Genomic DNA, 26,652 nt, shown 5'->3' with positions numbered 1-26,652 from the left:
CCTGAACAACCTGGGGGCAGCCATTCAGTGCTGGAGTTCCCTGTGCAAAGAGTAGCAGGGGAGAAGCTGTGAAGGGGAATGGGAGTAGAATTCAGCAGGGGCTAAAGGAGGGCAACTTAGCAGATCCAGAGGCGGTTAGCGGCGAAGATGGACACGAAGGTACGGGGAACGCTCCAATGGCGTTTGATATGTGAATGAGCGTAATTTATATTTATGTTATGGTAGTTCCTAGAGGCCAGAGGCCCCATTGTGCTAGGTACTGTACAAACAGACAGCAGAAAGGGAAAAAGCTTGAACTTCATGCAGGTGAAGGGAAGCCATTGAAGGTTTTTGAAGACAAGTGTGACATTGGCCAGAAAGCAGCAACATTTTGAATAGAGTGAAGGGTCTTCATGAAGGTGAGATTGCACAGAGGAGGAAGTCAGAGGAGAGAAAGTGAAATTTGATCAAAAACTGGCCAAAAGTGCAGTAGGATTAGGGGGAAAGGATAGATTTCAGAGATGCAGAATATTTGATACGCAGTTTTTTGGTTTTTTTAATACCACAATCAGGGTTTCCAACTGTCAATAAAGTCACTGATTGTCAGTAAAAAATCAGGGTAAAAATGGCTGGCAGTAAAGTCCTTACAAAAATTAGCCCCCACTAAAACCACCAAGCAGCCACAGCTTGATTGAAGGTTCCACAGACAAAGCACAGCAGCGCTGCCTGGTGTCCAAGCAGGAGCACAGCACACTGCCGGGAGTGTTCTCTCAGCCACGTGCTGCCGCTCCTGTATTGCATGCTGCCTGTAATATCACTGGGTCACTTGTAGGCTTCTTTGGAGGTCTGTGTTGGGATGGGGAGAGTGGGGCCAGTGGGGACTGGCCTATGGGGGCAGCATGGTGCAGGGTGCAGTCAGGGGTATCAAGGTGTGTAGGTGAGTAGCAGAGTGCTGGTGGAGAGAGGTGGCAGAGCAGCATAGTGTAAAAACATGCTGCAGTCCAGCAGAGCTGCCAAACCCAATTTTTTTTTTACTGCAGCCTTTTTACTGACAACCAAACCTTCTTACCTTTTTACCATGGTTAATCTTCACAGTCAGGGCGGCTAGGATCTGGAACCAACTTCCAAGAGAAGTGGTGCTGGCTCCTACCCTGGGGGTCTTCAAGAGGAGACTAGATGAACACCTTGCCAGGGTCATTTGACCCCAGTACTCTTTCCTGCCATGGCAGGGGGTCGGACTTGATGATCTGCTCAGGTCCCTTCCGACCCGACCAACTATGAAACTATCTTGAACACCTAATTCTGAACCCAGCCCTTATAACTGGAGCCTGGGAGCAGTGCAGGGCTCACAGAAGAGTTGCGTTTATGTTATGTAAAATACATAGCAGTAAAAAAGTCTTGCTGTCAGTAAAAGGCTTGCAAATGTCTAAAAAAATGCCTTGGGTTGGCAGTCCCCACCAAGATTTTTACCAAGCCAGGGTGCCTCTTCCATTTGAGCCATATGAGGAGGCCAGAGTTGTTTCAGTTCCTTGATGCTTCTAGGTTGAGAAACCACGATGTCTTTTCAGCCTAGATGCTGAGGAGAACGGAAGCTGAATATCAATGCTAAATTTGCAGTTGGCAGTAATGACAGGGAAGGGGGGGAGAGGAGCAGCTCTGTTTCTTCCATTCGAGTTTGAGGGTCCATGCTGGCCCATCATACCTACACAGCACCTTCTAGTGCAGGGGTGGGCAAAATATGGCACGTGGGCCAGATGCAGCCCACAAGGCCATTCTGTCCGGCCTGCGGGGCCTCTAAAATATTTAGAAAATTAATATTTCTCTGCCCTTGGTTCCTGTCAAAAATGACAGGGCAGTAGGACCCAGGGGAAGCCTGGCGGGCTCCCACAACAGCAGGGCCTGCCCGGCTCTGCCCACCCCACCCAGAAGCCCCAGCCCTGACTTCTGGCCTGGGACCACTTGGCTGTCCTGCGCCAGAACCCCATGTAAGGGAGGGGCAGGGGAGGACCCCAGGCAGGAAAGGAGCCCAGGGAAATGTGGCCTGGAGAAAAGCTGAGTGCAGGGGGGAAGTGGCACCTTGTCCACCCTGTGCCGGCGCCCACGTCGGGTTAACTGTGCCTGCTCCAGACAGCCCCACACAGGCTGCGAGTGGCTGCAGCAGGGAGCGCCAGCCACGGGGTGGGGGAAGGGCTACTTCCCCCTTCCCCCTGTACTAAACTTTTCCCTGGGCTCCTTCCCTGCTCCATCCCTTCCTTTCCCTGCCCCGTGGCCGGCGCTCCCTGCTGCAGCTGCTCACAGCCCACACAGGGCTGTCTGCAGCAGGCACAGGCAGCCCCACGTGGGCTGCGAGTGGCTGCAGCACGGGGCTCTGGCGACGGGGCATGCGAGGGGCTGCTCCTCCACACACCCCCCTCCACACCCCTGGTGCTCAGTGCCACCTTGTAACCCGGCCCCACTACCACCCTGGGCCATGCTCAGGCTCTGGGGTCATCCATCGGGGCTGTGTGTGGCGACAACAGCTGCGGCACCCCACTTGCTGCACTGGGCAGTGTTTGCCACCGCTGCCTCTGCCCTGTCCAGCACACGAACTCCAGGTGGGCAGCAGTAGCAGCCAACACTGCCCGATGTGGCAAGCAGGGAGGCCACAGCTGCTGTCGCCACGCACAGCCCCAATGGGCAAGCCCGGAGTCAGTGCGGGCCCAGGCTGGCAGCAGGGCTGGGTTACAAGCTGGTGGAGAGCGTGGGAAAAGCAGCCCCTCACCTGCCCTGTGCCCAGCGCCCCACGCTGTGGCCGCTTGCAGCCGGTGTGGGGCTGCCTGTGCCTGCTCCAGACAGCCCCATGCAGGCTGCGAGTGGCTGCAGCAGGGAGCACTGGCCACAGGGCGTAGCCCACTGTCAGCACCAGCTTCTTCCCTGCCAGTGAGCAGGGGGTCGGGGTGTGCGTTGCCCCCCACCTGTACTGCAGGGCTGGGGGGCACTGGGAGTGAGTGGGTGGGGAGCCAGTGGGAGCTAGCGCCGGCAGGGCCTGGAGCAGGGTGGCAGGAGTACAGGGGTCCTGGCCAGCAGGGGCTCTATGGAGCCGGGCCAGCTCCCCCTTTCCCTGCTGGTGCAGCTCAGCCCGGCTCCACAGACCCCTGCCAGCCTGTGCCCTGCTTTGGGCCCACTGGTGCTGGCCCGGAGACATTGGGCCCAAGATGGTAACCAGGGGGCAGGGTACCTGTCAAGGAGCGGGGCTACCCATGCGGCCCTCGAAAGCCCGCCAAAACTGGGTAAGCAGCCCTCTCCCTGAAATAGCTGCCTGCCCCTGTTCTAGCAGCATGACCCTCAGCCAGGGAATGGGCTGACTAAGGAAGCACTCCCACGTTGGCCCCGAGAGCCCGTGCTTCTTCCCTCCCGTTCAGCTGTGTGAGGCTGAGGGTCCGGAAGGACTCCAGCTTCACGGTGTCACGCAGCAGTCACGGGAGGCTGAAATGCTTGCACCAGTGATGTCCCAGCCGCTACGTTAGGAAATTACCAGATTGAACTAACAGCTCTTGGCCAGACCCGCCAGGAAGTTTCAACCCCGCGTGGACTGATAGGATGACAAGCAGATGTTTTTTTCTGGAACTAGACTGGAATTTCTGGACTCGTGCTTCCCCCGCTTTTTCTGCAAGTCGGGTGCTGTGAGCAGACATGCCTCACCTGACTTGCTCGTTCAGTCTCTCCCTCTTCTTCAGAGCCATGTACAGACTGGCCTGACTTCAGATGGAGGTAGTTGGCCCCAGCTCTGTCTGGGTCCAGGCTATGGGAGCCACCCTGACCTCCCCCTCTCCGTTATTCTGCCCTCCAGCGCTCAGTGCCTGTGGCCCGGGGATCTCCGAAGATACAAAGCTTCCCTGTATTGCAGTGCTGCCCCTTGAAGACTGCTTCAGTCCTTGCTTCTGCCTAACCGTAGCTGTGCTGTCTGTTGTTTCGCACACAGTGCGGGTGATGCCAGGGCTGTGTGGGCACAGACACACGTGCTGTGGTCTCTTCACAAAGAGCACCGCTAGCTAGAAGCTGTTCTTTTGGATTTCGGAGCGACTGCAACATTTTGAATTGACTCTCAAGTTGTGATCTGCAGGCAGTGCTCACCAGGGACTTGTAAGACCAAGGGTGCTCTGATAAAAGTCCAGAGGCATTGTTTTACAAGTCCTGTGGCCTTTTTAATAAGTAAGTCTGTATGAAAATATGAAGCGATGGTGTTTGCAGCTGGAGTTTACTGGCAAGAGGAGCAGCAGATGCGGAGAGATTTGTCTTAATAGTCCCTGTGCTGAACAGAAATTTGTTTGGGAAAGAATTCTGACTAGTTAATTCTGCTGCCAGGCCCCAAAAAGGACTTTTTTTTGTAATTTCAGACAGTGCTGTAGTGAAAATCCTAAAAAATGCCTGCCCTGCCCCCCTGGGTGCTTGTGTGCTCCTCAGAGAATTGTCTGGGTCCTGTCAGCTTTCTCAGACAGGATTTATTTAGCCCTTTGACCAGCCTTCACCAGCACCAATACTCAGTGCTGAGTGAGAGAGATCCCCACACATACTGTACTGCATCCGTACCGCGCCGGGGTGGGCCGAGGCATTCTCCCGTTTACCGCTGAGCAGTCTGTACATCAAGCCAAGCAGAGATCTCCGCTTCCCCGAGTCCCTAGAGTGCAAGCCACTCAGCAGAAATCTGCCCTGGACAAACCTACTGTTAGGACACTTCCCTTAAATTAAATGATCTGCATCACGAATGCTGAATTATTAAGTGAAAACAGGATCTCTCTTAAGGAAGCAAGCCCCGCGTTGTTGGAAGCTTGCTACGCAGTTCGTCTTCCCTTAGCTGAAATCTTGTACGTTTGGACAGATTTGTGGTATCAACAGGTGTCATGTGTCTAGTGGGAGAAATGCTGCTCTCCTGCGAGAACCTGGGAGCTGCAGGTGTTCGCACGTCATCCGCTGCAGGAAGCGTGCCACATCCTGGAGAAAGAGGTTCCTCTTTTAGCAAGGGTGAGCTCTCCTGGAGGAGGGTTACTGTGTGCTTCCTGGATGCTTCGCTCCTCCAAGGGACCAGGAGCCTTCAAGCCATGCCTTGCCAGACAGGGGAGCTGCTAGCTGCCCCCCTCCCCATCCCTGGGAAGGGTGGAGTGGTGGGGAGAGGCTCCCTGGGGAGCAGGAGGACTCAGGCAGCAGCTGCTCCCAGCACCTTCCCAGGCTGGAGAGACCCTAGTCTGGGGAAGATGAGGGGGGCAGGGGCTGGACTCTCCCTTTGTCTAGCGCTGCTGATTTCCCAGGAATTTGCAGCACCAGAAATGAATGCGTGTCCAGGCCCTTGGTGCATATCAGGAGCCTTGCAGTAAGGTTCATTTCTTGTGTTGGAAATGGAAGGCACCGCCCTGACTCGGTGTGGAGTCTGCTCGTCTGACGGAGCTTGCACAGCGACCGGCGAGCAGAGGCCCTGATCTGCCCCTCTTGCTCTCGCTCTCAGTGCCCTGGGTGCCAGGCATCCTCGGGCTGCTGCACTCCAAGCTGAAGCACAGCTCTTCTCTTGGACTATTTCACAGTCTCAATCATCCCCAGGCCCATCTCGTCACGGCTCTTCTGGAAGACGTGTGGCTCTTACCTTTGATGCCTGCTTCCAAGTGACTCCTTTGGTGTCCCCAGCTTCCCTTTAGGAACCTTTTCTTTTCCCCGGAAGCTGGCAGAGCTTTTGCTTTTGACAGCAGCTCAAGTCCTACAGGGTGACTGTTCAGAAGGGCAGTGCATCTGTGGCAGCCTTTGAGGCACTGCTTCTCTTCTGTTCTCTGCTTTTAAAGCATCCCCTTGCGCTTCCGCCTGCTTCCTGCAATGTCCTGGCGCTCAGGGCTAGAACAGGCGTGTGTCAAGGACGTGGCCTGAGGGCCAGATCCTGTCTGCAGAGCCCTATCGTCTGGCCCAGGGTGCTGCCTCTGGGTCTCAGCCTGGACCAGCATGCAGCATGCACTAGACTGGCCCCATGCTCTCCATGTGGGGCTGGTCTGGCACGCACAGCGTGTGCTGGATCCAGTGCATGGGGCTGGTCTGTGTCCGGTCTGGCCCCCAGACTGGCCCACAGGTCCTGCTGAGTTTGAACAAGGGAAGTCCTCTAGGAGCCTGCGAGACCAGTGTGTTGGGCGAGGCAGGGTCTCCTGGGGCCCGTTGGGTTAGCCAGCAGGGAGGCAGTCGAGATGGTGGTTTTTGTCCACGCTGTGTTCCTCTGCTGCCGTGTGGCAGTACGAGGCACGTCAGTCTGCATTTTTGGTGAGTCAGCGTTCGTTTGCTTGGTTTCTTGTCTCAGGTTGGGGCAGACGGTTTAATGAAGCTGAGCGGCTCTGCACTCAACAATGAGTTCTTCACTTCGGCTGCCCAAGGCTGGAAGGAGCGACTGTCAGAAGGTGAGTCTCTGCGTCTCCCTAGGAAGCAAGAAGGTAGGAGGCTGATAGTTTTTGAGTGGTTTAGGAAATGCTTACTAGACATTTTATGGATAAACTGAAGTGCTCTGGCACAACAGGTGAAAACTGCCTGCAGGCTAATCCGTAAGGGTAGGTCCAAGCCAGTAAATATTCAGAGTGAAGGGCAGAGAAGAGGTGTTAACAGCCCTGTGCTTTCATGGAATCGTAGAAGAGTAGGATGGGAAGGAGCCTCGGGAGGTCATATCTAGTCCATCCCCCTGCTCCAGGCTGGACCATCTCCGGCAAGTGTTTTGCCTTTGAGAGTATCTGCCATGCAGCACATGGCAAGATGAATATTTCTCTGAAAACCATGAGTAAGAAGCAGTTCCTTAAAAAATGAAATGCTGATGGGCTGCTAAGAACTGTTTCCTTGGGTGGCCAAATGTGCCCTTTTGGCACTGACTGGGGGGGTTGTGCTTTCGTCTGCAGCAGGGGCACGGCCCTTTTCCTTGGGCCTTTCAAGAGTGTTTTAAAAACCCTTGCAGTAGCAGGACACTGGCTGCCATTGTGCCTCTGCTTTCCCCGTGACCGCTTAGGATGCGATCTCTACTTTGTGGCTGTGACCGGGTTGACTAGTTTTAGTAATAGCTTAGATAAAAGATTTGTGTGGAATGGTTTGGAAAGGGATGATCCTGCCTCTAGCAGGGCTAGGACTGGATGGCCTCCAGAGGTCCCTTCTGGCCCTGCTTTTCTGTGATTCTTCTTCAGCTGGCAGAGCCAGCAGCCAACCTTACTAATAAAGAAGGTCCCAGCGCCCCACTGGAATACACCATCTGCATCTAAGGACCCTGGTCACATGCATGTTGGAACTAGCAGATTTGCAAGCCACACTTTTTTATGGAAGATAAGCACGGCCCTGACCTAGGTTCTCAAACTTTGTTTCATTTGTCAGCTGGCCTGTGCATGGCTGCTGCTTCTACATGAATACAGAAATGTTGTTTGTCAAAGCAGGAGATGCTGGTCCCGAGGCACCAATTAATCTCAGTGTGTGCATTCACACGAGCAATTAATCCAATGCAATCAACTCCAGCGCAGTTCACACTGCAGTCAGCTGCTCCCAGGTGCAGCAAACATTTACACATGCAGTCTGAGCCGGGGCGGAGCAGCCCCAGGCTGGAGGGGGTCGGTGGTGGTGGGCAGCAGAGGGGCTGGCTGGGGCACCAGGGTGCTACAGTGCAGGGCTAGCCGACAGACAGACAGCCTCCTGCCCCAGCCAGCCCTGGTCACCATGTACACGTGTTGCAGTGGCATAAATTACTCCGCCATAGGACAGTATTCGTCCCAGACAATACTGCCCTACGGTGGACTTAATGAATCTACTGAGCCCTACTGTGGGCGCACATGTAGACAGTGACGCTTTGCTGTGGAGCTATTTGGTCAACTCCTCAGTAAAGCGCTGATGTAGATGCACCCAGTGAGTTTAGCTATAAACTGCACATACTTGCTGCATTATCAGGGATCTTGATTTTCTTTGTTTAAAAATCTCAGATTCTCTGATTAAAAAAACAAAACAAAACCCCACATTATCTGATTTAATCAAAATCCGTGTTTTTCCATAGCGAACAGAAAACCCAAATCCCTGATTGTCATCAAATAATTTAATCTGATTGATCTGGAAAATAACCAGTTTGAAGCCAGTTTATCCATGCTGCATTCATTGTAGACACATGCAGTTCTCTAAGCTATAAGTTGAATTTGTATTGGCTAAAGTTTGAATTATTTTTCAGTCCAATCAGCTGTCAGAGATCGTTTATCTTGAAATAATAACATGTTTAGTAGAAGAATTTTTGTCAATATAGATAATTTTCTTTAAAACTGTCTAAGTGACTTAGAAACCTCACTTCCATTTTTTTTCAAAAGTGACTTAGGATCCTGATTCCCAGTTGACTCCCCATGAGACACAAGCTATTAAGGGCCAGACTTGTAAAGATCTTTTAAGTATCTATAAATGCAGATTGTCACCTCCTGGGATTTATAAGTGTCTAAGGGAGCTAGGTACCTAACTCCTTGAATTTTAATAGGAGTTGGGTGCCTGTCCCCCTTAGGCTGTTTGGTAACTCCCACTGGGTGCCTGTTTGCATCTAAATTGGGCCATAAATCACTTGAGCACTTTTGAGACTTTTACCCTGTGCCTCTCGTGTCGACAGGGGACAGAATGTCAGGTGGTCCCCGGAAATGGGTAAAACAGTGTCTGCATAAAGCAGTTGGACACGCCAGGCTACAATGTTCAATTGACTGCAGAATACACAGGCAAATTCCTTCCACCTGGGCAGGGAATATGGTCCCATGTCGGCCTCTCGCTGGAGACACATGTATACCGTAAACCGCCCCGTGGGACTGAAAGAAAGCCCCGAGAGGGCGTCTTTCAAGGTGTCTTGTACACGCAAGCATTTTACACTACCAGCTGTACGCATTCTTGGTCTAACCTCAGCATTAAATTCTTCTGACTTTGGTGTGAGAGTCAAAGGTGCCCAGGTGGAGGAGGCCAGTTTCTCAGCCGTATGAGGAAAACATGACCATTGCTGTAATTACTATATAACCATTCTGAGTGATGGAAGACACGGAGCTGCAGGCCACACAGTTCCACTGCCCACCCTGACATGCACCCCCATTCATTTGGGGTCAGAAGTGAAGACGAATCTCATTTACAGGCAAGACTGTAGAGAGGCAGAGGGCAAACAAGCAAGTTGGACTTTGTTAGACACCAAGTCTTGATGCTTCTTATCTGCAAAGAATGGGCTGTGATCGTCCCTTGACTGCCAGACATCAAGACCTTAGTTTTACATCTCTTCTGGAAAGGCCTTTCTGTACCAATTAGGCAACGGTGATTACAAGACAAGGCCATTACGTGAAGCTTGTAATATTGCCAGGCCCGTGAAAGACCTTTCTGAGTGAAACACCGTGTGCCCAAGAGCTCTGCACAGGGAAGTGACAGGGCTCCTGCAGCCTTCTTTCATGGCTGCAGGTGCCCTAAATCTTCTTAGCCATAGCTGCTCCTGTTGATATCCTTATTGCATGTTCCAGGTGAGTTTACCCCGGAAATGCAGCTGAGAATACGGCAGGAGATTGAGAAAGAGAAGAAGGTGGAGCTGTGGAAGGAACGATTCTTTGAGAGTTACTATGGTCAAAGGTAAGAAACTGTCGTGCCTTTTTCTCTCTCCCTGCACATCTTCGGGCAGCCCTCCCCAGAATTTCTAGCTCGTTTTTTCATGGCATACTTCTTTTCATTGGGCTTTGAAGCTGAATGGGTGCCAGGTTCATCTAGCTGTTACACAATCAGAGAAGAAATCTTAACTCAGCTCGTTCATTGCCAGTCAGTGCTGGATCGTTCCCTAATGCGTAATCACTTGGTGTTTTATTCAGGCTCCCTTTAGTGTTCCTGTCGTTCTGGGAGCCCTCAATGCTTAGCATCTGGAGTGAGCCCATCCCTGCTGTTGCAGTTTTGCAAGCTCCCTTTCTTCGGGTTCTTTTGCATATTCCAGCCAGCTCCACGGTTCAACATTGATGTTGTTTGACTGCAACCTTAATCACCATGTTCTGCAGCTGTGCACAACCTCGTGTGTTCCCCTGCACCTGGATTCACAGGCATGCCGCTTGTTTAGCTGAACTCTTGAGATCAGTCTGCTCTGTCTGCCTCATTCTTGGCTAAAAGAAACCCCACCTCCCTGCTGTGATTTGCAGGATATGGCAGACTTCTTTCGTGGTCCAGTTTTATTACAAGCAAGCGAAAATTAAAAGAACTAGCATTGTTCCTGTAAATCAGGGCCGTCCAACCTCCAAGTGGCCAGGGGCGCACGCCCTACAGGCCACACCAGTGTAAGCCGCATCATACACAGGCAGTCTGGCTTCATCCACAGCTCCCAAGCTGCCGGCTCCCATCACACTACGTTGGCATCTGAGGCCCCAGGCTCTCCTGGCTCAGCAGGTTCCCTTTTCCCCCCCAGCACACACACGCATACACCTCTGGGGCAGGGGCAGGAAGTGGGAGCCAAGAGAAGGAGGACCCTGGAGACCCTGGCTGCTGCTGCAGCTAGGGTGATGGGGGAGCAGCGGCCAGGCAGGAGCCTACAGCTGAACCCCTCAGCTGCTGGGACAGAAGTTGGACAGCCCTGCCGTGTTATTAAATAATCACGAGTTGCTTTCTCTCTTGCACCTTGGTGAGCATTTGTGCTCATCCCTGGGATGCTGCTTTGCCTCCCTCGCATTCACCCCTCCCATGTCGCTAACTCACTTGGGGGGCCTGGCTGCCCAGAGCCTGTTTCCTTGGTCAAGTGACAGCGGGTTAGCGTGACCTAGCTGAATAGGAGGCAGCAGGCACCGCACTGCAGACGGCAGAGCGGTGGAGAGATGCTCCTAGCTGGCTTTGTCTGGCTAGCCTGGGTTCTGGAAGCAGCCTGGCTGTGGCAGCAGGGAGCTCAGCGTGGTCTGATGCACTGTGGTGAAGCCCACGCTGAGCTCTGCACTGTTGCAGCTAACCTGCTGCCAGTACCCAGGCTCTCTGGTCCAAGGCCGGCTGTGGGTATCCCTCCGTTAACCTACAGACTGCAGTACAGATGTGCTCTGTATTTTTTGAATAATGTTACTGTACTAAGCTAAACCCTTGTCACGCAGTAAGCCTGAATGCAGCAGGCTTCCCTAAAGGGAGCGAGCCTGCCTGCAGTGTGTCCAGGTTTCTGCAGGGGGCAGCAAGACAACGTGGCTCTTCCTCGCACGGGTGGGATGGGAGGCATCTGCCTGCCGGCCTTCTGAAAGACACGGCAGTAAGGAAACCAACTCAGATCATGTTCACAGTCAGTGAACTGCTAGGAACCAAGCTTTGTGGCTTTACCAAACATCTGGCTTTTTATTCCTGCAAAAGGCAGGGTCTGCAAGAGACTGCTGTGCTGGAGGTGAATGCTGCCGCAGCGGCTTAGCTGAGAAGTCAGGTTCAGGCTCCCAGCTTGTTCATCCTCCCCCAGGCGGGAGAGTGACTGGGAGCATCAAGGAGGACGGTTCCCAGCTTCCTGAGGGTACCAGCGGGAGAGAGGCATTGGCTTTGGGCTTCTCTGTTCAGATTCAAATGGGAATACAGTTTGGGAGGAAGTTTTCCTTCAGCGTTTCAGTGGAGGGGGCTTAAATACTGCAGGAGTTAGGGGCCCCCCGGGTGCAAACAAAAAAGCATGTTCTTGAAGGACCGTATCCATGTGCTGACTCCACACTGTGATTCCATCATGGAGAAGCCAGAGGGAAGCGGTGGGTTTGCCGCACTGTTGTACAGATACAGCTCGAGGCAGCTGCTGGAGGGAGTCCTGGCAGCCTGCCAGCCCAGCCGCTTTTATGCTGGATGTTTAACAATTGGCCAAATCCTTTTTTTCAGTCCGTGACCTGGGTAATTAGCAGCTGGGTGGAGGGAGACCATGGCCATGTAACAGGGACCTCTTTGGGTTGACTTTGAAAGGGAGCGTCTGCTCAATCATTAAGTCCGGTTTTGCTCGAATGGTTGGTAATGACAACGAAGGCGTCAGGGTGGTGGGTCTGAAACAAGGGACATGGTGGATCAGAGGGGTTTCTTAAGTCGCAATGTAGATACAGAACCTTGTGCCCCCACTTTCATGAGAATATTTGTTTTTACAGATGCGTTTTATGAAATCTGACCTTTTTCTTCCTCTTGCTAGTTCTGGACTGAGTCCTGAAGAGTCCAAGAGACTGACGGCACACGCCGGCACTGCTGACGCGCGAGACAGGAATCCCCCGGCTGAGCAGCCCAAATGCGTGGCGGTCCCCGAGGCCCCTCCCAAGGAGGAGATGACTCCTCCAGCAGAACCTAAAGCACAAGCAGTCCTCGTACCAGCACCAGCAGTGACAAAAGGAGGAGAGGAAAAAAGAGAGGATTTGCAGCCAATTACACCCAAACCTGCAGAGTCCTTCGGTTCCTTGACCAGCAGAGCAGCAAAGCTTAGTGACCAAAAGCTCTCCAGGCCTCTGAAAGGTGCTGAGGAGTCTATGCAAGAGAAGCCACAAACTGCCACCAGTCTGAAGCCAGCAGAAGAGAGGCAGCTTGCTGCATCTACGGAACCAGCAGTAAAGGAGGCTACAAGTACCTCCGCTTTGACCCCAAGAAAACCAAAGAGCCCTGGAGCAAGTGAAACAGGAACAGGTGTGGCAAGTGAAGTGACCGCCCAGGAGACGCCTGAAAAGGAGCCCCCTGCCACTGAGCAAATGGAGGTCAATGTTGAGAGCCTCAAGAGGAAGCCAGAGAGTCCGGAAGAAGCTCCCATCAGTCCTGAGAAGAAGCCACGTATCGTAGAGAACTGTCAGGCCCAGCATCCATTTCGGATCCGCATGCAGCCCTTTCCTGCGACGGGGGAGAGGTCGCAGGAGCAAAGGGTTCCCCCACTCAGGGTAAAGACAACTAAAGAAAAGTCCGCTGTGTGGTTATACAGGCAAATTTTATTAGTAACTTTCACCAAAATGTTTTGTATCCACTTTGATTTATACTGTCCCTGTTACATGTGTGCGTATATCAAGTGTTTGATATGGGAATGCCAAAACCTTGATTTTTGGCCAAGGGAGTGTGCTGGCCCTCCAAGCCGACTCGGCATCTGACACGCACACACCTCTCCAAGGGTTCTTCAGCTCAGGAGCACCAGCACAGCGGTGTGAAAGCCAAAGCTAAAAATAATAGGGACCCTGTGGTTCAGAGTAGAGTGGCTGGGAGCTGGGAAAGCTGTGGAGGAATCCGTGAGACTAGAACAGCGAGGGAGATGGAGACAAGGAAAGCACAGGACATTGTAAATGTGTGAGCATCTCCAAGACTGGAATAGGAGGCTGGGAGTGGGACACTGTCAACTTCCCATACTATATTAAACAAAACCCAGAGCCGAGTTGGCAGAAAAGCTATGTACCACTCACTGGGGCCTGGTGTGACCAGGATAATTTATGCCACCTGAATGCCACGTGGGGCCAAGTAGAGCAGCAGCTGGGGAAGACTGTTTTGAGGAGCATCTTGGCTCTGAAAGCCCCCCACCTGCTTAATGCTGGCATGAACCTAGGATCCTGCTGCCACCTAGGCAGGAAAGTGGGAAATCCGACAGCCGCTGAAGGGGGGAGAGCAGAAGGAGGGACGGTCCGCGTGTGCCTGCCTAGAGCAGGCAGGTTGTTTGGCGGAGATCCAGCTCCTGGCCAAGCCTTGACAGTCATTTGATATTGTTTCAACCAACAGGATGGGACTGTGTGGACAGGTAGCGGCAGCCTGTTCTTCAGCAGCGTTTTCTACATAACAAAGAACTTCTAATGGCTGCATCACCCCAACACTTTAAAAAACACGAGCCCCTCTTTCTGTGGGGGCAGACCTGTCAACGTAGAAAAGTGCTGCTGTAAAGCTTTGCCCAGCTTTCTCTTAGGATGATAAGCAGAACATGGAGACAGCTGCATAATGGGAATAAGTCCACAGGTGTGATAAAAAAATGGAGGGAAATGGAAATTGGGATAAAATGCACCATAGGTTTTTCAAAGGCAGATTGTGCCAGACTAACCTTTGATAAGTGAACTGGTTTTTCAGAAAACCGGACTGTGATCGATCTGATCCTTGTGAATTTCGATAAAACATCTGATACGATCTCACACAGGAAATTCTTAGTGGATGGGCAGTGGTACAAGAGCTGTCAAGTGGATGAGCAACCAGGGAAAGGGGAGAGAATGGGTAACGGTAAAAGAGAATGACTGGGCCAGAGGGACGGGAGGTTACTAGTGGGGCTCATCCAGGATGAGTACGGGGACCGATCTGATGGAAAAAGCAGAAGTCTGCTAATGAAATGGGCTGAGTACATGCTACAGAGCCGGCTCATAATATCATACCGGAAGCCTTGGATGACCTTGAGGGCTGGAGTAGTAGAAATCAGTTGAAATTCAATAATGCAAAATCTTGAATTTCGGGATGAATACAAATAATTTCCTTTGTAAGTAAGGGGCTCATCAGTTGGGAATGACAGAGGACGAGGAAGATTTGGGTTTTGAAGAAGACTTAGATCACAATATTTGTGGTAGGCACAGAGAAAACTCCTGAAAAACGTCCGTCTGACTTGTGTGTACAGTGCTGGGCACCCCAGCCAAGGAAGAGGAAGTCAGAGTGGAAAAGGTGCAGGGAGAGCTGCTGGAGGATGCAGGGGTGAGGAGAGCGGCCTGCCTGTTTCTTAAGCACAAGCAGCCAAGGCTGCGGGGCGGCGTGCCTGCTCTCTGTCAGCAGAGTAGAAGGAGGAGGGCGAAGAGCAGCGTAAACTCAAGGACAGCACGGCCACGGGGACAAACGTGTGAGAAATGGCCATGAATACTTCGATTCTGAAACTTAGAGGGCAGTTTCTAATCATCACAAGAGCGAGGGGCAGGGTTGCGGAAGAGACTTCCAGTCGGGTTGAGATGGAGCTGGATAAGTTTACGACTAGGATTATATCATGTGGTCCCTCCCAGTCCTGCGTTGCTCAGTTGATGATAGAAGTTTAACACAGATATTCTGCTAAAAAAAGCAATATAGCGTTTTTCAAAGGGCTACTAACACGTTGTCTTTGATGGCTCCCTTCTGAATGCTGTACTTTCAGATTTTATTTTAAATTGTCCTTCTGCTCAGTGGTGTCTTTCTGTTTTTCCTTTATTCCAGATTCCTGTTTCCAGAATCTCCCCCATGCCATTTCCTGCGGGCCAGGTCTCTCCCAGGGCCTGCTTCTCAACCAGTCTCACGAGTCCCAGAAGAACGGGGGCCAGAACTCTGGCGGACATCAAAGCAAAAGCCCAGCAGGCTAAGGCCCAGAGGGCAGCTGCTGTTGCTGCAGCAGCAGCCGCCGCCGCCGCCGCCGCCGCCTCTGCTGGGGGAGCTGTCCCAGGGCCTGGCCCAGGAGGCGGCGGTGGGCCTGGGGGCGGAGGAGACGAGAAGAGTAGCACAGCAACAAGTAGAGCCATTGAAACTGGAATTCGGGGACATGCACTGGAACTGTCAGGAACTGGAAGCGGGGGAGGTCCGAGAAGGCCTCTTCCCCATGGTCCAGGGATCCAGTCCCAGGTGGAGACACAGGCCATGGACCAGACGTCACCTCACAGTGTGTCTAGAGCACAACTACAGCAAACTCCCTCAGTACAGTCCAGAACTGCAGCCAGCAATAAAGGCACAGACTCCGCATCACCAGCCGTACCAGCGTTAGAGAAAACGAGCAGAGTAATATCGAGCCCCGCAAATGTGACTGTAAGTCAGGTTCCAAGAGGACTCCCTGGCTCCCGCCACTCGTGTACTGTTGGCGCCGACAGACAAGAGAAAGCACCTTCAGCTCCAGCAGGTCCAAGTCTGGCCTCGGGGGCAGCAGCGGCCAGGGAGGGAACAGTCCTTGTCACGGTTCCCACAGCAGGTGCTGACAAAAGTATAGACAAGGCAGCACCTACTGCTGCAGGAGGGACCAGCCTAAATGTTCCCAAGAGTGAATCTCCTTCCACTCTGACGTCTTCTCTGATGTCTGTAACCTCAGAAACTCAGGCTGGTGCTGTGGTAGCATCTGCTCCATCTACTCCATCCTCTAGCACTTTGTCAGTAGCCCCTAGCCTTAAAGCTTATGCAGCTCCCTTGAGTACAAGTGGGGGCCTCCCGAAGACAGGCTCCAGTATTCCTGCTAACAATCCCTTGGTCACCCAGCTCCTCCAAGGTAAAGATGTTCCCATGGAGCAAATCCTGCCTAAGCCTCTCACCAAAGCACAAATGAAAACTATCCCTTTGGCTCCAAGCGACAAAGGGCCAGCTTTGTCCGGCAGTACTACAGGCACAGCTGGGAATGGTTCTGGAGGGGAAAGCGGTGAGAAACCACCACATTTAGCGGTGCACCACCTTGGGAAGATCTTTTGCCAGGGCAGGCAGCTGTTCCACATTCCAAGGACCATCCAGCTCTTCTCAGGAAAGGACCTGAGGAACACTAGCATTGACCAGCACCAGTGCCAGGAGGCACTTGACAAGGCAACCCAAGAGCAGATCCTTCAGACTCTTATCAAGAGGGTCCAGAGGCAGAATTTGTTGTCAGTCCTGCAGCCGTCGCAGGTCGGCCTCACTCACTCAGGGTTTCAGGTAGACAACAGCTCCACCAGTCAGAGATTCATGCTGGGTTTCATGGGCAGGAGAACGTCCAAACCCGCCATGTCTGGCCATTACCTGCTCAACATTTCCACCTACGGTCGTGGTTCAGACAGCTGCAGGAGGGGACTGTCCATGCACGCTGAGAACCGCTTGTGTCCGAACAGTCCTGCCGATGGTGCAAAACCAGAGTTTGGAGAGCGTGAAGCTGGCAGCAGCGATGAAGGCGATGCAGATGATGAGAGCACTGGCGACGAACACGAACGTATCACTGTAAAAGAGGAACCCCTGGCTTCCCAGGTTCCCGGCCCGTGTGGCAGAGAGCAGGTATCACATAGTGTAAAGGCTCCTTCAGATTACAGGGAGCCCATTAGAAAGAATGTCAAGATGGAGGTTGTCGTGCCTCCGCAAGCAGCCGCCAGCAAGGAGAGCGTTCACCTGTTCCCAGGAAACCAGGCGTTGAAAAACACCGCATTAGCAAGAGATTTGATCCAGGTAGCCCAGGAGCAAGTGACACAGGCCATGAGGGGGAAAATGCACGGCGGTCCAGAGCTTTACAGCACTTCCAGGCCATCTGCAGAGGCTGCCCGGCCGCCTCATTCGCACCCTTCTAAGCCACGTGGCAACGCTACAGCCCAGCTCATCGGGCCGAGTTACAGCGGTACAATAAACGTCTCCACCGCTCCAGATGTGAACCAAGGGTCTCTCATGACTGGGCTGTCCGAATGCAATCAGCTGTCCAGTAGCATGGGGAATGTCATGTCTTTCTCTGTGACTGTAACCACCATCCCCTCCAGCCAGGCTGTGAACTCTGGCAGCCACAATCAGTCCATCCCAGTTCAGGCCTTTGGCGAAGACAGCAGCATGGAAGATACGCCTTCTAAATGTTACTGCAGGTTGAAAGCCATGATCATGTGCAAGGGCTGCGGTGCCTTCTGCCATGATGACTGCATTGGCCCCTCCAAGCTCTGTGTCTCCTGCCTCGTTGTTCGGTAACGAAGACGCACGACGTTGGGAGGAGGATGCTCCGGTTTGTCCCTCCTCTTGGAAAACATCAGGAAGAAATGGGAGTTTTACTGCCTTGCACAAGAGACACGTTACTGAATCAGGAATACGGAGTAGCGTTCTTCTTTCATTAAAGAAAGAGCACCTTGTGGACAGTGAGTCTAAATGGAGCTCAACTATGTGAATTGTGACAAGAGTTTGCACTTAAGGAATTATGTAAATATGTCACATTATTTTGTTTAAAAATTATTTTTTCAACCTTTTAGGAGACGATGTTTGACTTGTACTACAGATTCATTAACCTTAGACATCATCCCACACGTCAGCAGAGCTCTGCTCTAGATAGAAGAGCAAATTCCCAGCCAAACTTCAACCCCCGTGATCTTTCTTTAGCAAAAGAGAGGGACAGGAAAGATTCAAAGAGTTGGGAGGTCAAGAGAACTAAACCTGAATGCTGCCTGGCCACGCAGCATTGAGGTGCGGAGCAGCAGGTCAGGGATGGCTCCCCTTTGTCACGCTAATTTTAGGTTTTTGGTTGCCCAGCAGTGGCACCTGACAGCAGTTTCTGGAAGCCATATTGGGTTGTGCAATACTGGCTGGTTGTGTTGGTTTGCATCGCCTCCCCTCTTCAAATAGCCAGCTGTAGTCATGTCTGTAGGCAGGCCAGACCTTGAGTCTCAAATTGCAGAATATTGGAAAGGCAACTATACGAGCCATAAACTCCCAAGAATTCAAGTCATTAAAAGTCGTTAGTGACTATCAGCAGTTCTTGGGATCATTTAACCGTGAGAGGCCTCTCGTATGAATTGAACTTCATTTCACTTTGGGTCCCATAACCCAGCCAAAACCTGCTCTTTGTCATTTCAGTGTAAGCAGGAAAGTACCACCTCCACACGTACTGACCATCGAGCACCGCACCACATAAAACAAGTGTACTGAATGACCATCTGTCATCCTCTTTGCCCAGGAGCTTGCCGTGGGTGCCGCAGACTCCACAACAGGCAGAGTTTTCTCATTTATGCTGAGGATTATCTGTCTTGGTAGCAATAAGGCATGGAAACAGGCTGTGTCCCTATCATTAATCCCCAGTGGACAAGTTTTTCCAAGTTTAAAAGGGTCAACTCCTTTGGCCTAATTCCCAGGCCCTACTCTAGGCAGACTGAGTATTTGACTAGCAGGAGTGGCAAGCCAGGAACGAGGGGCATTGGCCAGAGATAGGCAGGGGTCCCAGGACTTGGCTAGCAGGGAATTGCTGCCTTGAACAGCGTGTAATGGGAGCGGAGCGTGCGAGAGAACTCAGCGACACCCTCCCGAGCGGTAGGGCATAGCTTGTGATTAACTCCTCACTTTCAAGAGTGTTCCTGTTCATAAAGTTGTCCCCATGTGTTCATCACAAACCGGTGTAGTTGCCCCATCTTTTCTGCAATAGCAATTTGACAGACTGGCTAATACAGTATTGAACGCCCTCCCCTTCCCACTGTCAGAGCTGTTCCAGCCACATTTCACTGTAGCATAGCACTAGATCATCCCTGCTGAGTATAGGGATCTGTACGTGAAGTCCTTTTTCTGGCAAAATCACCAAGCTCAAAAATCACACCCAGTTCCACACTGTCGCTGTCTGAGATACAAACGTTTTGATCAGGTAGAAATCCATGCATCTTTTTGATGAAAGAGCACTGAATTCACTTTTAATCCAAAGGCCTTTTTACGATGAAGCAATATTACCAGGGTAGGTGTGCCGCATTGTTTTTAGACCCCCCGCCCCCATTAGCAAGTCCCCTCAGCATCTTGAGCTTTGTTCGACTGTTCTCCTCCTCCCTCTCCTCACATGAGACGAGAACACGGGGTGCCGTTGTCGGAGATGAGAGGTGTAGACCACAGCACACAATACAACCCCCAGAGGAGTGGGTGGCAATTTATTTCTTGACGAGAGGAGAGTCGTATGCTTATTCTCTCTCTATACGGAAAATATCTCCGTGCCCGCCTGTCTGTGCACCACCCTTCTGCCCGGGTTGACTGGGAGTGAAATGTCAGTACGTTATATTTTTATCCCGGTTCCACTCATCCTAATTTGCTGGGGGGAAATATCCCCTTTCTCTAAATTTATGTAAGTGCTTAGATACCATAGTGACGAGGAGTGTGAGCGTGCTCTAAATAAGGAAACTTGGTTTTAATCTGTTACTGTATAATTTAGAAACCACACCAACAAAAAATAGCGCCCATTTTTGGTGACACATCTACGATGCACTAGCACCTGTGGTTAACCTGCCAACGCTGTCCTCAGAGCCACGTGCACTACAGCTGCCCTTGCACTCGTGCATGTGCAAAGAAGCAACCTAGCAAGAGAACCGGTGTGAGAACACGTCTGACCCGCTGCCGGGGGGAGTCGGTTGTTTGTGCTTATTGCACACGAGCAAGTGCCCGTCAGGGCAGGATCGCCTCTGCCGCCAGGTGCAGTTCTGTAGGGCCCTTCTACCTGCCGTGGTATCGGCACGGGAGCAGGCGGCCAAAGCGGGCAGCGCTTCTTTGAAATAGCGAGAGCAGGATCTTTCCGTTTCAGTTCTCTTTATCTCAGGCTTTGTCTAGACAGGAAAGATATGCTGTCGTACTGTAATTCCCCGTGTAGACGCTTATTCCAGGATAAAAGTGTTTCTTTCTTTATTTAAAGATCTTCCTTGGTAGCATAAGTCAAACCAAAACAAGCGCACCAGCACAGGTGGGGAGGGACGATACGGGCATAACTAGGTCGGCTAGGTTCTCGCTCCCGCTTGCACGTGTGCGTTGACAAACCCCTGTAGGAAGGGCGCAGAAACGACGATGAGGGGGAATGCGTTCTGGTCTGCAGGCTCGTTGGGTTTCTTGAGCCTAGGAAGGCTCCTACGTCATTCATTTCATCAGGATATTTTAAAGCAGGCTCGGAGGCCCTCGCCTCGCTTCCAGCTCTTCATAAAACGTCAGGTGTCCGTCTGGTGTCCCGGGATCTGTACACGTATTTCTGTGCGCGAGGCTGCTTCTAACCACGGGAAGCTGCTGTTTTGTGAGACGGGCTGCGGGGACTCGGCAGGAAGGGAACGAGGCCTAGGATGAACCCAGCCCGGCTTTGTGATGACCACTGAGAGTGCAGTAGGACTCCTCAGTCCTCCTCACAGCTGCTGTGTAAGCACATTAGACAACGAGCTAGAAGTTTACCGCTCAGTACAGTGCCTTAGCTGTCTTTGGATGGGGCAGCAGTTTGGCAGTCGCTGTCTTATTATTCTGCCCCTTTCCAAGGCAGCGAATCCTTTGGACTGCAAGACTGGAGTATTCCCACGATGAAAGGTAGGGCTTGGTGAAATTATGCCCTGCGCGTACCAGCGGGCATTCAGCTAGTACCCCTTAGAAATGACGGGCTTGGATTAATAATTGCTTAATTGAAGAACAAGTCTGCCCAACACCTTGGAAGCGCTGCATGTTTCACATTGAATGACAAATGTTTCAGGATGGAAATGTGAGGCCAGTGGAAACGGGCTGTGTGTTGTGCTGGTCGGCAGCCCTGATGCTGGGCCAGCCCCTTCCGGCCCCGAGTTCTCCCTAATATCTGATGCGTGATGTTCCCTCCAGCCAGATAACAAACTTGCTTTCATGCCGGCTACTTCGTCATTCGAGTGACATTGTCAGGGAGTTTAGACGTAACGTTTCAGGCTTTGGCACCAGGTATTACAGTAATAGCACTTTATGAGAAATGCCACTTCACGGATTGAAGCTCAAAACGAAACGCGCAGAGCCTAATGTCAGAGCATTGTTTGTGACACAAAACAGCTGATTGGAAGGAGATTATTCAGATTCAGACCGTTCCCTGCTGGGACTGCAGTCCAAATGGAGAGCGATCGGTCTGGCTCCACTGCTCAGTGTAAATAGTTTCTATAAAAATTGCACAGGTGGAGAAGAGAGTGGAAATTTAGAAATGATTTTGGAATTAAGATTCTGAGATAAGTGTTAGTTGCACATGGAAGGAAACTTGTTTTTAAGTTGATTGTCTCCCTTGACGTGGAAAAGGGAAGGACCAGTTCTGTACACAGTTAATTAACCCTGTTGGCAGAGTTTTTCAGTGGTCAATAAGGAAGCAAATTCCTGGAAGTTACTGCTTGGACAGGTCAGCATCTGCCAGGAAACGTCCTTACTGACGACCCTTCCTGCTTAATCACGTCCATTTAAATGGTTTGAAAGGCACTTAAAAGCCTTGCAGGGCCTAGTCTTTCTGAGGCCCGATGGTGCCGTGGGAGCAGGGATGTGTGCGTAAGAATTGGCCACTGAATTACAACTGGAGCCTGGTTGCTGTGTCCGGTGGAGGAGGCTTCCTGCTTGCGTTCGGAGTCGTTCAGCTCAGTTTTTCAAAAGTCTCTTTTGGGACCTGATTTTGCTGCGAAGCTGCAACTCCAGCTGAACTCAGCGGCGCAAAATGTGGTCAGTGCTTCTGAAAATCTGGCCAAAATGGTGTCAGGCTGAGCGCCCGTGATTGAAGGCCGGTTCTGAAAGTGTGGTTGTTACGGTGGAGATCAGAGGGTAAATGCATGTTAGCCAGTGCCACCTGCTAGCCTTGTTCCTAATTGCAACGGGCAAAGGAGGCCTTTCCGTTCCCGGGCCGTTTATGGCCCGTGGCATCTCTCAGCCCTGAAAACCACGTCACGGCTCTCGTGTGCGGGGGATAGCGCCGCGGCAGGGAGTCTCCTCTTAGCACTGACCGTGAGTCCTGTTGCCACTGGGAAGTCAGAGGGAGAAAGGATCAGATATTTGCTAAAACGACGATAACCAGTTTTCTTTCTTCCTTATTTTTTTTTAATGCTATACATTTGATATAACTGAAGATCAATTTTAAAAGCTTACAGTAATATATTTTAAGTAATATATATTTTATCTGTGTAAAAAAATGCTAGAGGAAGATTTGTGAATGACCTATACAGGGTATTGTGTGTGCGCAGTTTCTCGACGCAGCCGAGAAGGATTTTACTGGCAGAAGAACTGAAAGCACTCATTTTTAACATGAATGCAATAAAAATGGGGATTCTTAAAAAGGAAATCCAGTATTGTTTACCGTCTGCTCTTTAAGTTTTGTTGCAGCCATGGGCTTGTAAACATGATTTAGAAGATGCTGAACTCTTGTCTGTCTTTTGCCTTTTTCAGAAGGGACTTAATTGGAATAGAGGGTATGTACAGAAAAATCAAGTTGACACCATTTTAAAAAAGTCATATTTTTTCACAAATAATATAGAAAAATCATATTTTACATAAGAATTTTAAGTATTTGAAATAAATGTGTGTATATATATACTGTATGTACTTCATATATTCTTTTATTTTCTATTTTAAGTGTATGGAAATATTTGAGCTGGTTGGATTTCAGGTCCCACCAATGAAATAATGTAAAAAAAGAAGAAAGAGGGAGAGATGAACACTGCCTCTTGACGTGGCAGCTGTTGAAGCTGTAGCAGGTCCCGGGGCAGTGGGAAAACTTGAAGCCCAGCAGAGAGTGACTTGGACTAGTTCAGCTGTTTGAGACGTAGAGTACAGAGCGCTGTCCCAGTCCCGTCCAGCTCGCGCCCCGCGGTCTTCTCTTCTGTTTGGCCTTACAACCCCCGAACGCTCACGGTAAGACTAGACAAGTTGAGGTGGAACTTTTATACATTCGCTGCTGACTTTTTAGCCAAAGAGACACACTGGTACAGAAGCTATTCAGCCAAAAACAGAATCAAAAGCGACTCGGTTTTCCCGCCATTGAAATGGTAGTAAATGTAGGCACGGGTCTGGCGGTGCTGGTAAGGAGCGCGGGCTCAGGGACTGCAAGGCCAGGTTCTCGAAGGAGGTTGCTGGGTAGGAAGATGGGCTGCCGAGCACTGCCGTCAGTCTCGGGTGGAGCTGAACTGAGTTCTCCGCAACTGTTTTGAGTAGGATCGCTTAAGAGCCGCGTTCTCCCCCCGTAAGGGGAAAGCCCCGGTCAGTCTGGTTGGGTCCCGTGCAGCATTCCCTATGGGGGAAACAAACCCTATAGGGATCTCATTTCCCATGTGATACACTGGATGCAGCGATTGGCAAAGGTGGAATATGGAGTGCTTCCGCTCCGCATTGCTGCTTCCTGCCAGTTCCAAGAGAACATGAGCTATAAATTATATGAAGAATATGGCATTGAGAGGAGAGAAGAGAATGGCTGCAGACTACAGGAGCGATTAGCTGTGTCGGGCCAGTGCTGTTCACTGAATAAAGGGGTCCAAACGTGTGAGGTGTCCGGCACTGGCAGGCCCCCGGTGTGTCCGCTGCGGCTGAGGTTGCCGAGCTCCTCGCAGGAGCGGGCCTGAGTGCATGGTGCGTGTGTTGCAGTCGATTTGGACTGTGATTTCGCATCCCTTCCCCAGCACCTAGTAATTGTTATCACACAGCTGTGTGGCTCGTTACACACCCAGTAAAGATCTTCAGCGGTTATTCAGAGTTTCATGACTGCAGCCATGCAGCAATGCCTTGCATCTAGGTTGCAACCCCCAGGCACTGGCCTCAATCGCGAGCCACGCGGCGACGCGTGCAGGACCTACAGGCGAAGCAGCCTGTCCGCCAGGAGAGGCTCCCTAGGGGCAGTGGAAGAGGCCTGTGTCCGTCCCTAGTTTGGGGCCGTATGGAGCAGAGGAGGAGAGCTGGAGCGTGTCCCCCCGGCTGCGCTGCACTGCCGGACCGAGCGGCAGTGTCACGCTGGCCCCTGCCCAAGCGCAGCCCAGGGGCATCCCCACGGGGAAGCCCTAGCCTGAACGGCCTAACAACATCTCCGAGAAGTGTTTGCTGTAACTCCTGGCCTTGCAGTTTGGGGGGGAGAAACTGAATGCAAGTTCTAGGCTCGCACACTAGTCGAGAGGACAAAAAACACCAATTCACATTTTTACATAGTTTTGTTGTTATCAGGATTATATTTTAACACCTCAAATTATGCCAGGTCCTCATTTACATTCACATAGCGGGATCCTCTTCTAGTCAAGTGATTTTTTATTTATTTTATTTTTTTTTGCCCTTTAACTTCCCTTTAAACAGATATTTCTCTCTTAGACTTGCAATCTGCACACTCAGTGGGGCTTTCACTCTAAACAGTTGCACTAGGAAAAGGTTACACTGTTTGGGTGTATGTATGTATATATAACTAGCGTGTATATGTGTGTATATATACAAATATATTTTACCTAAATGTACATAATAAGACTGTAAATCCGTCTTAGTTTTCTGGTGACAATACACACCTTGAGAACAAAGCGAGGGTTGCCATAGGCCTGAGACGGGATTACGGCTTTTATATTTAATATTTAAAATATATGCATTAGAAAAAATACAGCGTGTATGTGTTTTGATCTGCTGCACTTTTTAAAAACATTCCTGGTCCCCTGGTACTGCTGCAGCTCCCACCCCAATTGCCCAGTTTAAGACCCAAAAGCCAACAGTTTCTGTGTATTTTTTTCCAATTGCACTTCTCAGAGGCTGCACGTAGCCCTGCTGGAAAAGCTGTGCCCAGCGCGTAACATTCCTGGCTTCGGTCTTCTAAATAAGAACTAGCCCAGGTCCAGCCCTGAGGAATGCGAGCTGGCAATTTGATTTTAAAAGGGTCCCTTTGCAAATTAAGTCAGGTAATGAAAGTTAAAAAATAAATATAACCATTTCCTTCTGTTATCCAATGCTGAGAGGTCTGTACAGAACAATAAAGTGGCTGAAGCACACTGTCATCCTTTATAAGGAAACTGCACAACTTCAAAGCATTTAAAAATGCCTGGGTCAACGCGACGAAGTAGCAATCCCAGCAGGGAGAACGCAGCCCGTAGTATTGCAGCTTGGCAGAGCTCGTTCTGAGAGAGAAAGTCTCGCAGGGTCTGCGGTATAAGCTTCCACCTTAGCTTCTCACCAGCATTAAGAGGGAGGGACGCTGAGCAGCGCCCAGGCAGCCCACTCCTGTCCCGCCACCGTTGGAAGTAGCACTTTGAAAACCGAACGCCCGTCTCGTGGTGATGTCTTACTGCAGGTTCTGCGCCTCTTCCCCTCGCTCCATATTTTTGTCATGTAAAGCTACCTGCTTCATAAATGAATGTAAAATACAGTAGTTCTTCAGCACAAATGAGTATTTTATCTTAATGTTTCATTTTATGTTTAATAAAAGCATATGATTTTATGATCACTGTGTTAATGTCGTCTCTGTCAAGGCTGTTCTCAAGAGCATTAAAGCAACAGGCAGCTCGCTGTGAATTTATGAACAACGAGCTCAGGACATGCATCTTTTTTTTCCATTTTGCATCTTGAGCCATCTCTCTACGTGGGGAAAGAGTTCCTGCAATACCAGATGGTCCCAAATACTTTGCATTTCTGTTGTGCCTCTTCCTAAGACTCTCACAATGCCTTACAGTCATTCTGGCACTGTACCGTAAGGTGAATACAAACCATGCTCCCAGAAGAGGAGACTGAGGCCTAGACCTACTGACGTGCTCAAGGTTGTTTACTGAGTCTGTTATACGTACTTACTCGAATATAAGACGACCCCCAAGAATTGGTTGCTATATATGGACATTTATAAATTTGTTATAATTTTCCAGGCACAGAGCCTAAGTATTGGAGGGTTGTCTGCTACAGCAGGGAAAGCAGTGGCTGTGGGGAGGGATCAGGTGGCCCCTTTCCCCTTGCCCCACTCACTTCTTCCCCCCGCAGCCTTCCTGCCCCCTGCTAAGCTGCAGAGGGGGCAGGAGACAGCCTGGGTCTGGCTCTGGGTTCCCCCCTGCTTCGTATAAGACAAGAGGCTTTCTTCCCCCATGCTGATTGCGGGGGGATGGCTGGACCTTGTCATATTTGAGTGAATATGGTGTTAATGATCACATCCAGGAATCCTGCCCTGGCTAAACAGGTCCATGCTGGACGCGCGTCTTTACATCAAGTGTGTGTAAGTATTTATGTATTTGGTTTGTATGCCGCCCGTCCCAACAGAGGCTCAGGGGAGCTAGCAATAAGAGGGCAGAATCATTTATAAAACAGGAGTGTCATCAGAAGACAAAAAAAGTGCACAAGAATACCCACGTAAAACGAGATTCCCCTAAACTACCTCAGCCCGGCTTCGTTTGCTAAACGCCTTGCCCAGGAGGA

At 51.0% G+C, this 26,652-nt stretch overlaps 1 protein-coding gene across 4 annotated transcripts in view; it reads left to right on the top strand.

Moving 5' to 3' along the window:
* Positions 1-25,696, top strand: part of ASXL2 (ASXL transcriptional regulator 2) — a 182,684-nt gene extending 156,988 nt beyond the window's left edge. For all 4 annotated transcript variants that reach the window (XM_014610485.3, XM_059727625.1, XM_059727626.1 and 1 more), the window contains 4 exons: positions 6,287-6,383; positions 9,465-9,570; positions 12,095-12,821; positions 15,073-25,696. In XM_014610485.3, coding sequence (XP_014465971.2) covers positions 6,287-6,383; positions 9,465-9,570; positions 12,095-12,821; positions 15,073-17,517 — 3,375 coding nt within the window. In that variant the 3' untranslated portion in view covers positions 17,518-25,696. The remainder of the gene's footprint in view (positions 1-6,286; positions 6,384-9,464; positions 9,571-12,094; positions 12,822-15,072) is intronic.
* The last annotated feature ends 956 nt before the right edge of the window (positions 25,697-26,652 follow it).

The sequence above is a fragment of the Alligator mississippiensis genome, chromosome 1, assembly GCF_030867095.1.
Source record: "Alligator mississippiensis isolate rAllMis1 chromosome 1, rAllMis1, whole genome shotgun sequence".
Taxonomy (NCBI): Eukaryota; Metazoa; Chordata; order Crocodylia; family Alligatoridae; genus Alligator; species Alligator mississippiensis.
This window is presented reverse-complemented; position numbering and strand designations above follow the sequence as displayed.